Source organism: Colletotrichum costaricense, assembly GCF_030867565.1.
Source record: "Colletotrichum costaricense strain IMI 309622 chromosome Unknown Scaffold_7.1, whole genome shotgun sequence".
NCBI lineage: Eukaryota > Fungi > Ascomycota > Sordariomycetes > Glomerellales > Glomerellaceae > Colletotrichum > Colletotrichum costaricense.
The window spans coordinates 2,020,688-2,035,907 of NW_026848236.1; the positions used below are offsets into that span (position 1 = coordinate 2,020,688).

General features: G+C 53.6%; 3 protein-coding genes across 3 annotated transcripts; 2 read left to right on the top strand and 1 right to left on the bottom strand.

Annotated features, from left to right (window-relative positions):
- Nucleotides 1-6,294: 6,294 nt before the first annotated feature.
- On the top strand, nucleotides 6,295-7,949 carry CCOS01_07850 (ammonium transporter; the record flags this gene model as incomplete). Its single annotated transcript, XM_060456013.1, has 3 exons — nucleotides 6,295-6,364; nucleotides 6,433-7,356; nucleotides 7,414-7,949. 3 exons carry the CDS (start codon nucleotides 6,295-6,297, stop codon nucleotides 7,947-7,949), a joined length of 1,530 nt encoding a protein of 509 aa, XP_060313905.1.
- A 3,765-nt stretch (nucleotides 7,950-11,714) lies between these two features.
- CCOS01_07851 (alpha/beta hydrolase fold protein) lies at nucleotides 11,715-12,949 on the bottom strand (the record flags this gene model as incomplete). Its single annotated transcript, XM_060456014.1, has 2 exons — nucleotides 11,715-12,848; nucleotides 12,902-12,949. 2 exons carry the CDS (start codon nucleotides 12,947-12,949, stop codon nucleotides 11,715-11,717), a joined length of 1,182 nt encoding a protein of 393 aa, XP_060313906.1.
- A 613-nt stretch (nucleotides 12,950-13,562) lies between these two features.
- Nucleotides 13,563-14,866, top strand: CCOS01_07852 (short-chain dehydrogenase; the record flags this gene model as incomplete). Its single annotated transcript, XM_060456015.1, has 3 exons — nucleotides 13,563-14,309; nucleotides 14,415-14,645; nucleotides 14,723-14,866. 3 exons carry the CDS (start codon nucleotides 13,563-13,565, stop codon nucleotides 14,864-14,866), a joined length of 1,122 nt encoding a protein of 373 aa, XP_060313907.1.
- Nucleotides 14,867-15,220: the final 354 nt, after the last annotated feature.

Genomic DNA, 15,220 nt, shown 5'->3' on the forward strand with positions numbered 1-15,220 from the left:
GCCATTGTCAAATACCCCAAGAAATAACCCCCACAGGCTAAATGGGGGAGGCAACTTATATAGACACTGTTCCTTCTCGCTCTGAGAATGATATGACACGTCTTTTCGACTCTCGCATCAACGCCAACCTACTCCAGCGTGTACGAAGCTACTCACTCAGCCGGTATAGAACTTAACCACAGCAGAAATGGGGGAAGTGCGACTAGAAGGATTTCCAACTAGATAGAACATTCACCGCACGGCAAATACCTAGAAAATTCCGAGTACGGCGAAATTACAAAAACTTCGAGCAATGATCAGAAATGCCACAAAGCAGCGAACTATCAAGTCATCCCAGACGAGCTTTCCAGCCGGACCTTTCCCCCCTTTTATGGAAATACGTAAAATAAATACAGATCAAACTCTGGTCCTTCTCATTTAGAGTAGTCGCTCCATCAGCTACAAGCCTCGGAACAACCTAAGACGGGCTCCCACTGCCTACTCCTCAAGATTAGAGAGGTGTGTTGAAGCAGTCCAAGGTGGAACCAAGTTGCTCTAACATATCAATCCAGAAAATCGACGAATACGATGTTCGAATACAGTCATCAATGACTTTAACACAATTCTTTTCCATTGTCATTTTCAAAGGGTCAGTGATCGCAGAGCTTCCAGAGAGATACAGAGGATTCCAAGTTGGATTCAGTTGACATCATACAAACCGATCCCACTGAGAGTGCAGTTCTGGCTATAGTCTGGAAGATTATGGGCAAGATGTGGTGTGAGGTGGAAAAGGCATGTCACGATACAGGAAAAAGTGTCGCTGTTTGATCCAGTCCTCCGAAAGAACCTCCCTATGCCATTCATCATCAGACTTTACAAAGATCTCGTTGCGACTCACCCACGGCTTGAAGTCTTGGTGTATCCTTTTCTGAACAGAGGCCCGTGCTAGCCGTCAAATGGAGAGGCATCTAGATCAAGGTGTTTTAAACAAGCTGGGTCTCGTCCAGAGAGTGGCAGACAAAAGCTTGAAGGTAGCCGTAGCTCCCTTTAGCGGCAACTCAATAGATGATGGAGAGAACAGGTACTAAGTGCTAAATAGAGCGCTCTCAGCCGAACTCGCCTTGAAAGTTAACATCATGTAAATCTCTACCCCATCTGGATCACTTTTGTCGAACGGTACCCTGATCCGTAGACCTGGCCAAGACAGCTATGTCATTACATATACCGCGTGTCGTCCGGTAAACATCTTACGCCGACAAAAAAGCAGGATCGTCGGAACAGATGGAAAGCGAGTACAGTGTATGTCAAGCCCATATCCGATGCTTTCCGTGGGAAACCCCCCTTTACCCCTTGACCAACATTCTGGCGCAGGACAGACCAACTCCAGATCATCGAAAGCAAATCAAGTTGGTCGCGGAGTTGTATACTGTTCAAGCTCTCCTGCGCGTCGTCCTACATCCTCTACCGGCAAGTTTCGATGGCGCAGACTGCCGATGGGATCTAGGCAGCGGGGTGGTTGAGTGGATTTAGAGAATGACTTCATGACAAACCAAGCTCTATAAGGGGCCTTGGGATCGTTTCACCGATAGAAACTACACAAAATCTACGCTAGATCTGGGCCAAGCTGGTAGAGACGCTTGACATTTGATAAATATTGCATCAACCGAACTTGGCCTGGATACTTGGCAAGAAGACACGAAAGGGAAATCGTTGACGTGCACGCATCATGACCGTGGCATTTCCGTTCGTAAGGCCCCCGTATTGTGAAGCAGGTCAGATGTAGCACTCACGCACTGCGTCTGAAGCGATCAAAATGCAGGACGATGTCGACTCCATCATGACAAAGGAACGGATCTGACTCCTTGCACCTCAAATGCATTCGTAATGTCGTAAGTTGTACCAGTTCAAGCTTCTCCTGATAACACCAAAGGAAGCCTCTCTTCTAGGTCTCGGTATTCCTACGATACGGTGGAAGTCTCATCACATTCTAGATCGATTTAACTCTATACGATGCTATCATGCGATCGTCCAAAGCTACGTAGTCGCTTGCTCTCTTCAAAAGCAAGCCGTCAATCTGCAACGCCGACTCGACTTGTCTGAACCTCATATCCGTAGAATCCTTCTAGAAGGAGAAGAACAAATAGGGGATGACCGAGAAGGAATGGAAAGCCCACGGCCTTCGGCCGGCCCGAGCGGACCCACTTTGACTGCCGGTAAGGAGCGAACGCCCCCGAAGTGGATCCCTCTTCCGCTAGCGGAGAAGGAAAATGACATTTTGCTCTGACAAAACGACCGGGGTTCCGATTGGCTCATCTGGGCGCTGATAAGGCTAAGGTTTAGCGCAGGGCGACTGGCGCCGGGAACAGGGAATATCTTCTCTTGGACGACCGGCGTCGCTAGGATGGGAGGAGGGAGAGGCGCACCACACACATTGGACGTCATCTTTTTTATTATCGGTTGCCCCCCAACTTCTGGGCCGTGATGCCCACATGTTGGGTGGTTTCAAGTAGGCGGACGTCGTCCCGGACTGGGCAATAGTTGGGTTCTTCTCGAACACGATCACCGCTGCGCACTTAGTATAGAGGCCCCCATCTCAGGAGCTCGAAGCCGGCAGTAAGTAGCAGAAGATTTTGGGGGACCAAAGCTGGGGTGCAGCAGTATCGGAGGGGATAGCGCGCGATAGGGCATGATGCTCCAGAGCGATGACATATGCTCATGCAGCGATTTGATGCAGATAATCGCGAAGCGTTCGACTGGTCGCGCAGGAGCTTATCAGGTTCGATGCGTGAGGCGGACGTCACCAAGACGCGAAATCTCCAGTCTACCTAGCTCATCGTTCGGTTTAATGCGCAACGTGTCTAGAGAATGTCATTGTTTGAGGCGCTTATCCGGTGCAATGAGCGTCTTTCTGATGGTCATGTCAGTAGCTTGATTTGGAGGCACGCCTCCTTGCTGATCTTGAGCACCGCCCAGGTTTTCCCACCTCTAACAAATACAGGCGTGGCGACCGAGGATGGTTAGTGGGTCATGGTCATCGTTTCGGTAAGTCTTCGAATCGATCTCAGCCCATGATGCTACTCGTCTCAAACGTGAGAAATAGAACGGCAGTTCAAAACCGGTGGTTATAGCGTGAGAGCCGGAAGATAATGACATCCCGCGCCTGAACCTCCAACACTCGATAGTCGTCGTCCAAATATTCAAGACTTAAAGGGCGTTGATAATGTTAGGGATTGGTTGAATATAATCAAAAGCAACCGTATTTGTGCCTGTTAGAGATGCAGCCAAACAGATAGCGTTGATTGGATCTCCCGGAGCGCCCCAACCTGGGATCGACCACGGTGGAGGAAGCCAAGTTTGAAGGCCCCTCTACGTTCTCCGATTCCCTTGAGTGCTGGAGCCTGGATGCGATGCCCCTCGTGAATTTTGCTCTCAAGTGTTAGCAAACGGCTGCCAGGCTGAAGACTAATGGATATCAACCCCCACAACGAGAGGCGCGTCTCCGAATGAGCGATGGGTCCAGCAAGCCGATTTCTTCCTTGACATGTGCCGAAAACGGAGCTGCAAGAGCCAGAACCCTCTACGAGCAAGGGTCAAGAGCGGAATCGAATTTTTCGAGAAAAGAAATTTGGTCAGTCTTTCGAGTCGTCAAGCGGCCGGCCTGCTCCAGAAGTCATCTTGGTGTTGCAACGCAACCTGACCGAGAGCATTCAAATCATGCCACAACAATGTTGGAGCTAGTAGAAAAGTCGCGGTAGCCTCGCTCCGTTGAAATGACGGTACGCGCCACACCAAAGGTTATCTCTGGCTCTGGCAGATTAGGCTGTCAGTTGGCGTCAACATGGATGAAGAGTCTTGTCAGGAACGCATGGCCGATCTCGCCGGCCGTCCGCCTCTCAGCGTCTTGACTGAAGCTGATACGCAGATGGGCATGAGGGATCATGTCCTCATGGTAGGTGGGTGAGTTGGCTTTGGTCATTGGCCGTGAGGTCGGCAGCAGGCATCGCGTGCGCTATGTGAGACAAATCGAAGTGTATTAGTCGAGAGTACCGCGATAGGACTGTGCTCGAGCAAGGGCAGTGACCGAATTCCTGGGAGCAAACCCCGTCAGCAAATGCCAATGCTGAAAAGAAAAGTCAAGCCTTACGATAAGGTCGAGACATCCTCTGACCTGATCAATAGCTGAAATTTGGGGGTTTGGGGGTGGAGGACGCGACGGGAATTGTCGTGAAGAGGATTACCCCATTGGGGCAATTCCACTGAAGAAGAAAGGGAGCGAGGGATTTGGGGGTATCCCAGGCCGACACCCCCGAGTCCCACCATCGTGAGGTCTTGTCCCGCCTGCATCGGTGGAGGGTGTCCGGGTGGGTCGAGTGATTGCCGGACTGCTGGGCCGTGAAGATGCAGGGGGGGGGGATGACAAGCGTGGATTCTGGAAAAGAGAGTGAATGAGTGAGAGTATTTGCAAACTTGTGATGGGATTGGCTGACTAAACAGCCACAGTGAGCTCTGAGTGGACCAAAGGCATTTCTTTGATTCAGCCCAATTACTGTCCACCACTGACAGGTCCCGCTTGGGCTGCGCCTATCGCATGCCTTATCTGTGGTTCTGTCAAGCGTATCTGGGAGACTGGTCGTCCGTTCGGGTCGATGTTTCTTTTGGTTCATGATTGATTCAATGATGACAGCCAAGGACCGAGGATGATTGGAATTTGGGGGGAGACACGGAGGCAGCCAAGCGTGACTGTTGAAGCTGTCTCGATAGTTTCGATGGCTTGGCTTGGCAAGTTGTATTTTGGTTGCTGTATGTTCGGCAGGAGTGGCAGTGTCGCAGCCGGTGAGGTATTTGTCCTGTCGGGACAGATATCGGCCGGGTGGAGGGTTGACCTGATCACTGTTCATTGAGCCTGAACTTAGACCATTGATCTTGGTAGACAGAGATGCCATGGGTGCATAGGGTGAAAGATCAGGCCAGCGCTGATATGGCATTTTAGCATCAGAAATTGGTTGATGCGAATGGGAGGAGACGAGGATCATGGACAAGCTTGTGCCCCAAAGTCTCACACAAACACGCGTACTGGCACAGGTATTACTCCGTAGACCTCCACATAGACGGCGAGAGTGCGCCGAAGCAAGAGCTTAATCACCCCAGGCCTATTGCCTTTGATTCCACTACCATGGGCTGTCGTCTAAGAAGAGTTGAAGCCTGCCTATCCGTACACCTGCATCATCATCGTCGTCTCTAGGTGGTCAAGGTAGACAGGTGTGCCTGCTTCAGCTCCTTCGATTCAGAGTTTGGTGTGTACTGCGTACTTAGGTAGAGACAGCGCAGAGTACCAGAGTACGTACTTTATCAGGACTAATGCGAATGACAATGACAGTGACATGGTGGCCGGCCGAGGAAGGCGTGGGGCGCGATAGGTGCAGGGACATTCCGCGGTACGTACCGATGCAGGTTCTACTTGTGGCAGGGGAGGGGCGTCTCTAGGCCAGGATTTCCCCCGAACGGCCGGGTCTGGCTTGCACTTGCCATGCTTTGCCTTCTTTGCTTTGGGGCCCACGGGCATTGAGTTCGGGATAGAACGCTCAGTCAGGTTCAGTCTTTTCCCGCCTTCTTCCTTCTCTGTCTCTACTATCCGTAGTCCCTAGACTCTAGCAGAGGAGAAGCACCCACTTTATTCCCTCTAACGTACTGCGTCCGCCGCACCATGCTTGTCCACTCACATGTTCATCATTTGCCCAACATGGCCCGTGTCGTGTCTCTTATCTGCCCGCACCAAAACTCACTTACACTTTCCTGTCTGTCAAATCACCCACTGATTAACCCGTTGCCCAATGTCAAATGTCTACCTACGGAGCAATGCCCTCCAGTGCCTCCCCATCCGCTCCCACAACGCCTCCTCCGTATGCGGATTGCCCACACTAGCTCCGCTGGCCCAGGCAATTACACCCCCAGACACGGCCAGGGATCACCGCAGTATTCCATGCTCCCTCTGCCGCGACCACGTCCTTCTTGAAGCCACCCCTTCTCTCTTCTGTCCTATCTGTCTGGTATTTATATATATGATCCTACCTGTCCCTCCCATCCCGTTTCTGTCCGCCTGTTCGTTCCTCTTCACCCAGGCAATTCGTCTCATCTTGAATCCGACCTACCCTGGCCGTCGACAATCTCGTCCCAGCTCTGTCCACATTCGAGACAGCTTGCTCTTGAGAAAAAAATAATAATACTCTCTCATCCCCTCTCCTGACTCTTCTACGCCATCCAATCCTCTGGTGAACACCTCGCCCCAACCTCGATATCGCACACCAATCGCCCATCATGTCTTACACGCATACTGGAGCTCCTACGGAGTTCAATGGCACCAATGCCGATTACGGTGGTGATTCCAGTACGTCGACGACTTCCCACAACATTTGGGACCCGCCTCGACCGACTTTGATGCTAATACGTGAATAGCCACCACGAACCTGAACCAATGGTACCAATCCGGTGACCAGTCTTACATTCTCGTCTCGGCCGCCATGGTTCTGCTCATGATTCCCGGCATCGCCTTTCTCTACTCCGGTCTCGCCCGCAGAAAGTCGGCCCTCTCCCAATTGTGGGTGGTTATGATGAGCTTTTCAGTCATCGTCTTCCAGTGGTACTTCTGGGGTTACTCTCTGGCCTTCAGCGAAACTGCCACCAACGGCTTCATCGGTGATCTTCGACACTTTGGCCTCATGAAGGTTCTCGCTACTCCCTCCCAAGGCTCGCCTCTCGTTCCCGCCCTTCTCTACTCCTTCTACCAGATGATGTTCTGCGCCGTTACTGCCGCCCTCACTGCTGGTGCCACCGCCGAGCGCGGCCGAGTCATTCCCTGCATGGTCTTCATCTTCTTCTGGGCCACCCTCGTCTACGCCCCCGTCGCCTGCTGGGCTTGGAACGCCAACGGCTGGGCCTTCAAGTACGGTGTTCTCGACTACGCCGGAGGCGGCCCCGTCGAGATTGGTTCCGGCATGTCGGCTCTCGCCTACTCCTGGGTTCTCGGCCGTCGCAACGAGAGAATGATGCTCAACTTCCGTCCCCACAACATCTCCCTCATCACTCTCGGCACCATTCTACTCTGGTTCGGATGGTTGGGTTTCAACGGTGGTTCCGCTTTCGGTGCCAACCTCCGTGCCGCCATGGCTTGCTGGAACTCCTGCTTGACCGCCATGTTCGCCGCCATGACCTGGTGCCTTCTCGATTTCCGTCTGGCCAAGAAGTGGTCTCTTGTTGGCTGGTGCTCCGGCACCATTTCCGGCCTCGTTGCCGCTACCCCTGCCTCCGGAGTCATCACTCCGTGGGCTTCCATCATCCTCGGTGTTGTCGCTGGTGTTGCTTGCAACTTCGGCACCAAGAGTAAGCTATCCCTCCTCGTGCCCGAATGGGATCACTTCTAACACAATTGTCCCTTAGTCAAATTCCTCCTCAAGATTGACGACTCTCTCGATGTCTTCGCCGAGCACGGTATCGGCGGTATTGTCGGTCTCATTTTCAACGCCTTCTTCGCCTCCAGCTCGATTATCGGTCTCGACGGTGTCAACATGGGAGTCTCCGGCGGCTGGGTTGACGGCAACTACAAGCTCATGTACATCCAAATCGCCTACATTGTCGCCTGCTGCGCCTACACTTTCGTCATGTCTGCCATCCTGGCCAAGGCCATCGACATGATTCCTGGCCTGAAGCTCCGCGCTTCCGAGGAGGCTGAGCTCCTGGGTATGGACGACGACCAGCACGGTGAATTCTCTTATGACTACGTCGAGGTTCGCCGTGACTTCCTTGCCTGGACCCCTCACCAGGCCGAGCCCGCCGGAGAGGGAAAGTTCATTCCCCAGCACGGAATTGAGGAGCATCAGCACATGGCCAACAACGGAGCAAGCAGCGGATCAGACGAGCCCAAGCCTGCGACGCCCCAAGGCGAGATCAGGAGCGAGAAGGCTCCTTCTCTGTAAATTGGGGCCCGTGCCACGAGGAAGAGTTGGTCACTTTGGTTTGAATTTTTGGGTGCCGTATGGGCTCCAAAAGCGAGGCGTTATTTACAGGATGGGATTGATCTAAAGCTGTTTTCCCCGTTGGAAGGATATCCCGCGAAATGCGAAGCGAGCAGATACTTTTTTTTTATTGTTGTATAATACCCCATGGTATATCCGTAATGAGAAGCCAAATAAAAGCGACTCTGATCTATTCTGAACGCTCAAGCGCATTTCCCTTCGGGTGAAGAACTTTGACAGTGTAATGGGACGAAAGCATCGAGAGAGCGCATAAGGAGGGGGGTATTACAACGAGGATGCATGCGGTGTTACCGAATGTCTCATCCTCCTGTACGACCGGAAATGACAACCAAGAAGATAGAGGCAGAGAGAGTGAACGCAAAAACAGCGCACCACTTCTGTATGTGTACATGCTTGGCAGAGCTGGACAATTGCGGTCAAGTGTCACAAGTTTGTGGAATGTCAGGAAGGTTGTGCAGATGGGGGTGGAGGGTGAGGGGGAAAGGATCGAAACACGGCCATCAGCCTTGGCGCAAGCTCTATTTCTGCCTCTGGCATGTTTGATTCGTTGGCAAATCCGACTACTGTAGTAGACATCAGGTTGTTGCCCGGGTTTTCCTGCTCACTCACACCCAGTCTCACTGGGTACTCATACTCTTACTCTTGTCGAGTCGGCAGTGCGTCTCCCCTCTTGCCCCGACTCTTGTCTCGATGATTGAGTTTTAGGTTTGACTTTTTACACGCGACTCGAGGCACTGAGTTTTCCAGGCGGATAATTGGGCTGCAGTTCCCCGGACGAGCTACGTTATTTGTTGCTTGGGTTGCTTTGGTGCTCATCTATTCGTTCCGTTTTGGCTACCACGTCCGGTCGACCACGGTGTGGTTAAGATTGGTTCGGCCAGTTTGGCTCGGAGACCGCGGATCCAATTGGTCCTCCATCTCTCTGCCCAAATTGGAACGTTCATCTCGCGCATCTTATGTCCCCTCTGCCGGCCGTCCCAAACAGCATGCATACGTATTCGTACGCGACTTGGGTCCTTGGGATGATACGCCGAGTGGGATGATGTTCTGCATACAATGCGCCCCGGGACACCGAACAGTATGTCTGTGTCCTCTGCTTGGGGACATCTTTCAGCTTCGGATAATGACTCTCGTTTCTGCTTTCTAAAATTGACAGACCAAGCGCCGCGGCATAGTACCGGTAAGCCGACGTCGGCGGCAGCTCTGATGCTAATGTTCTGGAGAAGGGTGCGAATGTTTCCGAGCGGACGTAGACAACACCGTTACCGTTGGTAATCGAGGCGATTAATCTTAAAGACATGTCGAAGAAGAGGGAATGAGTACGTACTGTAGCCTAGTGTAAACGATCGGGAATTGACGCTTCACGCTGGTCTTCTTTTCGAGGGGGGTGGGATCGTTGGATGGGGCGGAATCGTCAACTTGTCAAGGATCCTCCCATCAACATCGAAGCCCCCTTGTCGACGCACCCTTTTTTTCGCCCACGCTACCGACGTCGGGGGCTTGTCGCCTTAGTGAACCCCACCCACGGCCGAATGTCCAAGAGATAAGGAATTGAACGCTGAGTGGGCGGACCGGCGTCGCGACCCCCAAAGATGGTCTGCCCATCTCAGAAATATGTCCACTTTTTGGGAACGTTCACGCCGTCGGGGCGAGCTAGTGTGATATACCTTAGTCGAGCATGCATCATGGGGGTTAGGCGGCTTGCATTGGACGTCGGTTGATGAAAGGGCGCGCGGGTGAAGGGGAAATTCGGAAGTGAGAAGACTAGGGGGGGGGGGATCGATATGGATACGAAGGCTGATTGATGCTGCTAGTTCCTTTGGTTCCTTATCTTTGCAATTGAATAGGAGAAGTGGGAGTGAAGAGAGATGGTGGTCATGCGAGCTGAAAGATTGGTAAAGAGGGAAACGTGGGAGGAATATCGGGCAAAGGTAGACGAGACGGAGAGAGACTGAGAGAGAAGGGGAGGCCGCAGAGGAGAAGGTGGACGAGGAAGGAGGGCGCCAAGTGGGAAATTGTTAGGCAAGAAAGTGCGGTGCCACCGGGGGGGGGGGGGGGTCAACTTTCAATGTCTTGGCAGGACCCAACGAGCCATACGCACCTGCTACCAGACAAATGAGCAGCATAGTGTATGGGGCAAGAGCAAGAGAGGGAGTCGCGATGTCGAAATATGAAGTCATATTCAAGATGCGGCTCTTCCAGCTGGCTTCAAGCTTTCGCTGCACCCCAAGATCCAGCGGGCGCTCGACGGGACTTTTTTCTCCCTTTCCCCAGATCTCGGGACGCGGTTCGTCCCTCTAGGGACCTAGGTACATGTCTAAAATAAAAATCTCCTAGATAAAGAAAAGAGTTGATCCTTCCCGTTGCGCGATGGCGATGCGGCAAAGGCAGAGGGAGACGCATCAAGGGCCCGGGAGTTTGGATCTTGCGCCCGCAAGAGGTGGGTTTTCGTGGTGGTTTGGCGGGCGTTGCGGGCGCAACGACATGTTGGCGTGCCTTCTGGGTGTGTGGTGTGGTGTGGCAGGTGCAACGGTCTGATTTGCGATAAGATAGGAGCACCTGCAGTTTGCAGATGTGGAAACCTGAATGGCTTACTTAAGGTAGGTAAGGTAAGGCACCTTCCTGAGGGCACCTACCTCTCAGGAAGGTGCCTTGTGAGTGCCTTCCTCACGAAATCTTCCAATGTCGACGTTGAGTTAAACAACTACACACCTCCTCGCTCTACCCAGAGGCCCTGTCGCAGCCGTTGACGTCTTCCCACCCTGGGGAGAGACAACATGTCGTCAAAGCAAGCCCCAAAGAGCCTCAACTCGGCTTTTGTGGAACGGGGGTTCGTTTCGGTTCGTCTTTTTGGGCTTCCCGCACCCGCGGGAACGGGAAACGAGATGAAAAGGCAGTGACATGCTGGACATGTTGGCGCTGGGCACGCGGCTCTTTGAGAAAAGGGAAAACGGTTACGCGATATTTACATGATGAAAACTCCCCAGTGGTGAGGGGAGATGAGGGGGGCCGCCGCTACCGTACCCCGAACGAACGTGCCAAAGTCTTGGCCCTTTTCTTTGGAGGCAGATCTTGTAGGGCGACGAATCGGCGAAGCTCCTTTTTTATTGCGATACGACTGGACGAGATTTCGAATTCCGTCTCGTGGTCTAGAATCATTTCAACCTGTTCGGTTTGTCCCTTGCGGTCGAGTGTTGACAACAATTGACGCGGTGCATCCAGGATTTGGGGTACCCGGCCGCAGCTGTACCCTCCCAATGACTACCCGCGGTATGCACATCGTGACCTCGGTTCGAGACACCCTTGCCTGTTGGAGATAGTCAATTCGGAATCGAGGAACCGGACTTACGGGCGCGTCGCAACAGGGCAAAGTTGTGCTGCTGCACGTCAGATGCTTCTTTTTGGAGTCATGAGAAAGCTCACTCGAGTCTGATATGACGTGAAAAGAACGCCCTTGCTTGCGAGTGCATCCAGGTGGCTGGCTAAGGAATTGGCCCAATATCGAATCATCGACCAGGGCGCTGTATTACCACGAGGATTTCAGCCACGGATATGAGAGACAGATATGTTATGTTCTCACGAGCGCACTAGACGAACGACGTGGCAGCAGAGGAGCGAGCAGAACGAAACGCCGACGTGCACTTAGCATCTAAGGGTCATCAAAGGCAGTGGTGGTATCACGTGAAATCATTGATCGACACAAAATCATAACAAACACTTTGACGCCCAGTTCCTCATCCTCCGAGACGCGTCCCCGATCGTTTCGCACTCGGATTCGATCAAAATTCCATCGTGGACCTCGGTGGACGCTACCTCCAGCTGGACGTCCAACCCGGGATTCCGTCTCCTGACTGCTTCCGCAAAGACCCGCGAGTCATCGCAGAATACCTCCTGCGCGCCGGCCGTCACGTATACTGACTTGACGACGGTATGAATCTCCCCGAACCACTCCATGTCGCCATCTAGTGCCAGCGGTTCGTGCGGGTTCGTGGCTTGCTTCGCTACATGGTCGTCGGCAAAGAGGTAGTCGCCAGCCTTGGCGACGATGGCAGCTGAGAGCATATCGACACGGTGATTTGTTCGATAGGAGACGGCATCGGTGCGAAGCGTGAGGAGAGGGGAGACCAAGAACGTGCCGGCAAGGGGGCCACCTAGCCGAACAGGCTGGACGTCGGGGTGGGGACGGAGGAGGTGGCAGAGCACCTGGGTTGTGAGATTCCCGCCAGCCGAGTCGCCGCCGATGATGAGATTCTCTGGCGTGACGCCGGATCGCAGGAGGTGATTGAGGGCCGCCACGGCCTGCTGCAGCTGCGTCGGGTACGTAGCACCCGGGCAGAGGGTGTATTGCAGGACCGCGACGGCGACCTCATCTCCGTTGCTATCGCCGGGCTTGCCGTTGACGTAGCATTCCCAGCACCAGGTGAGGTGACCCGGGGCCAGCGGGGCGACGTACCCCCCGCCGTGGAAGAAGAGTACGAATTTGGAGGCTTTCTTGCGGTTGCCGAGCCACATGATGCTTCCGCCGCCGCCGCCGGCTGCGACATGGTTGATATCGTCCCCGGTGCCGAGGAGCTCGACGTCCTGATGCAGTCGGTCGAGGGCGGCGGTGTTGGCGTTCTTGGACTCTTTGGCTTTTTGCTTTGCCAGCCAGGCCGAGTAGACTTGCAGGGTCGGAGTGGCGAGGAATTGGATCTCATGTGGCTGGAAGACGCCCAGGACGATGCGGTAGGTTGCGGCCAAGAACCAGAATCTCAGCGGGATGCCGCGGCGGATGGCGCGTGGTAGCCCGAGAGCTACGATTGAAAAGAAGGTAGGGAAAGCTGTTTTCTTCGGTGAGTTCTATGTCATGTAGCTTGTCGATTATGGTACTTGCCCCATAGTATATGAAAGACGAGGCCGATCTTCTGGTGAGGTCGGAGACCAGATTGTGCTTGGGCCATGGTTGCTGATCTGATCCGAAATGCCGGAGCCGAGTTTCTTGCTGACGTGAAAAGAGGAGCCTACAGCTAAGTCTTTCGAAAGAGTTTAGGTATTCTGGGGAACAGCTGAAATAAGGCAGCTTGCAGCTTCAAAACGTTGGTGCAAATGCGTGCCGAGGTAGTCAAGTTTACTGAGCCAAGGTATAAAGCGGGGAGCTGCTGCACTGACGGACTCCGCGGCGGGCCGACATGGAGAACACAGAACCCGTCTCGAAATATGGGGAAGTCAAGATCTATTTTCCCCGCCTCCGGCTGTTCTTTCTTGCAGGATTTTGTGGAGGACGGACATTGGAGTCGTACGGAACCGCTCCAGAAAGCTGAACTGGGGATTGCCTTCGGAACCAACCCGATGTGGGGTCCGGGATGGACCCATCGGCGAACGGTCTGGGGAAGAGGATGGGATCACGGAGGCGGGACGAAGTTGAGACGGTTGTTGTTTAGATGTTTGTCTTCATCCCACTCTATATGGGGGATCAGATCGCTCAATTTCGATGACCAGAATTATTGTAAAGTGTATCATTTGTCCAATTCACTCTCTCCCCCGAGTCCCACTCACCCACCACCAGAGATCATCATGACTTTCACAATCGACACTGTCGCCGTCTTCCTGCGCGGGACCATCCTCAATCCGGTCCTCGTGGCCGCGGTAGCAGGAGCAGCAACGCTGTCGATAAACCAAGCCGTCCTCGCCGCGTACAAGATCCCCTTCACCCTTGCCCAACTCCAACTCGCCTCCTGCGTGCTCGCGGCCGCCGGCGTTGGCCTCCGGCTCCACGAGTACCTCGCCCGCGGGACAGCCAACAACTGGACGACGGACTCGATGTGGGACTGGTCCAAGGAGATCGTCGTCATCACGGGCGCCAGCGGCGCCACCGGCATCGGCGCGGGCGTGGTGCGGGACCTCCTCGCCAGGAACCCGCAGACGACGATCGTCGTGGTGGACTACGTTCCCATGGCGTGGCAGCCCGCGCCCGGGACGGGGACAAATCTGCACTACTACCAGTGCGACTTGAGCGACAAGGAAAACATCCGCTCTCTCTGCCAGCGCATCCGCGCTGAGGTCGGGGACCCGACGGTGCTTGTGAATAATGCCGGGCTGGGGCGCGGTGCCACCGTTATGGAGGGGACGTATGCCGACGTAGAGCTGACGATTAACACGAATCTGCTGGCGCCGTTTTTGCTGATCAAGGAGTTTCTTCCGCACATGGTGAGGAGGAATCACGGGCACATTGTGAATGTGAGCTCGATGAGTTCTGTGATGCCGCCTGCGCAGATTGCGGATTATGCGGCGACAAAGGCCGGGTTGGCGGCTCTTCACGAGGTATGTTTCTTCTGTCATGGATGCGTAACATATTGGACGAGCTGGACTGCGCGAGATGAAGCTCCTCCAGAGAAGATATCTGACTGATATCTGGGGAAACAACAGAGTCTTCAGCTGGAACTGAAGTACATCCACAACGCGCCCAAGGTCCGGCTGACGCTGGGTATACTGAGCTTCATCAAGACGGCCATGTTCAGCGGCGAGACGGGACAGTCGGCCTTTGTGTTCCCGCTGCTTGAGCCGGATGCTGTTGCGGGGGCGTTTACGGAGGCGTTATATAGCGGGTACGGGCGGGTTATCTACCTGCCGGGTATCATGCGGTACATTGCCATGTTGGTGAGTGCTTTTTCCTCCTCTCTCTTATCCTGATCCTTTCTCCAAGAAGAATATTCCGTTTGCTAATGTTGAGATAGAGGAGTTCTCCCGAGTGGTTTTGGAGGATTGCGAGGGAGAGTACTGCGGGGCTCAAGGTGAACTTCAAGGGGTATCAAAAGGTTGATGGAAAGACTGGAAAGTTGGAGGTTTCAGGTGGGAAAGGAGGTGTGAAGTCGGCGTGATGACGGAGTCGGTTCTTAAGAAGGAGGAACATGCGTGCTTACGCGCTCGGAAAGATGCGGTGCTGTTCCTCATCTTTGCTTTTACGCATTCTCAAGAGCGTTTGGAAGATGTAAATAGTCGGTATCAAGGGTTCCGAATATAATCCAATGTTCACATATCGCACCGAATTGGCGAAGTACTTTTCATATCGAACAGAATCACAAGACCTTGCAGTCTTGTATTACTCCCAGAAGGGATACTTTCTCAAGTTACAAATGTTCGTTGTTTGATCTAACTTGATGGGCCTATCATCGCGATATCGGTTTAAATAACGCTGTGTAAGTCGCGTGGTTGGCGTGAGAATGCGCTCTTGA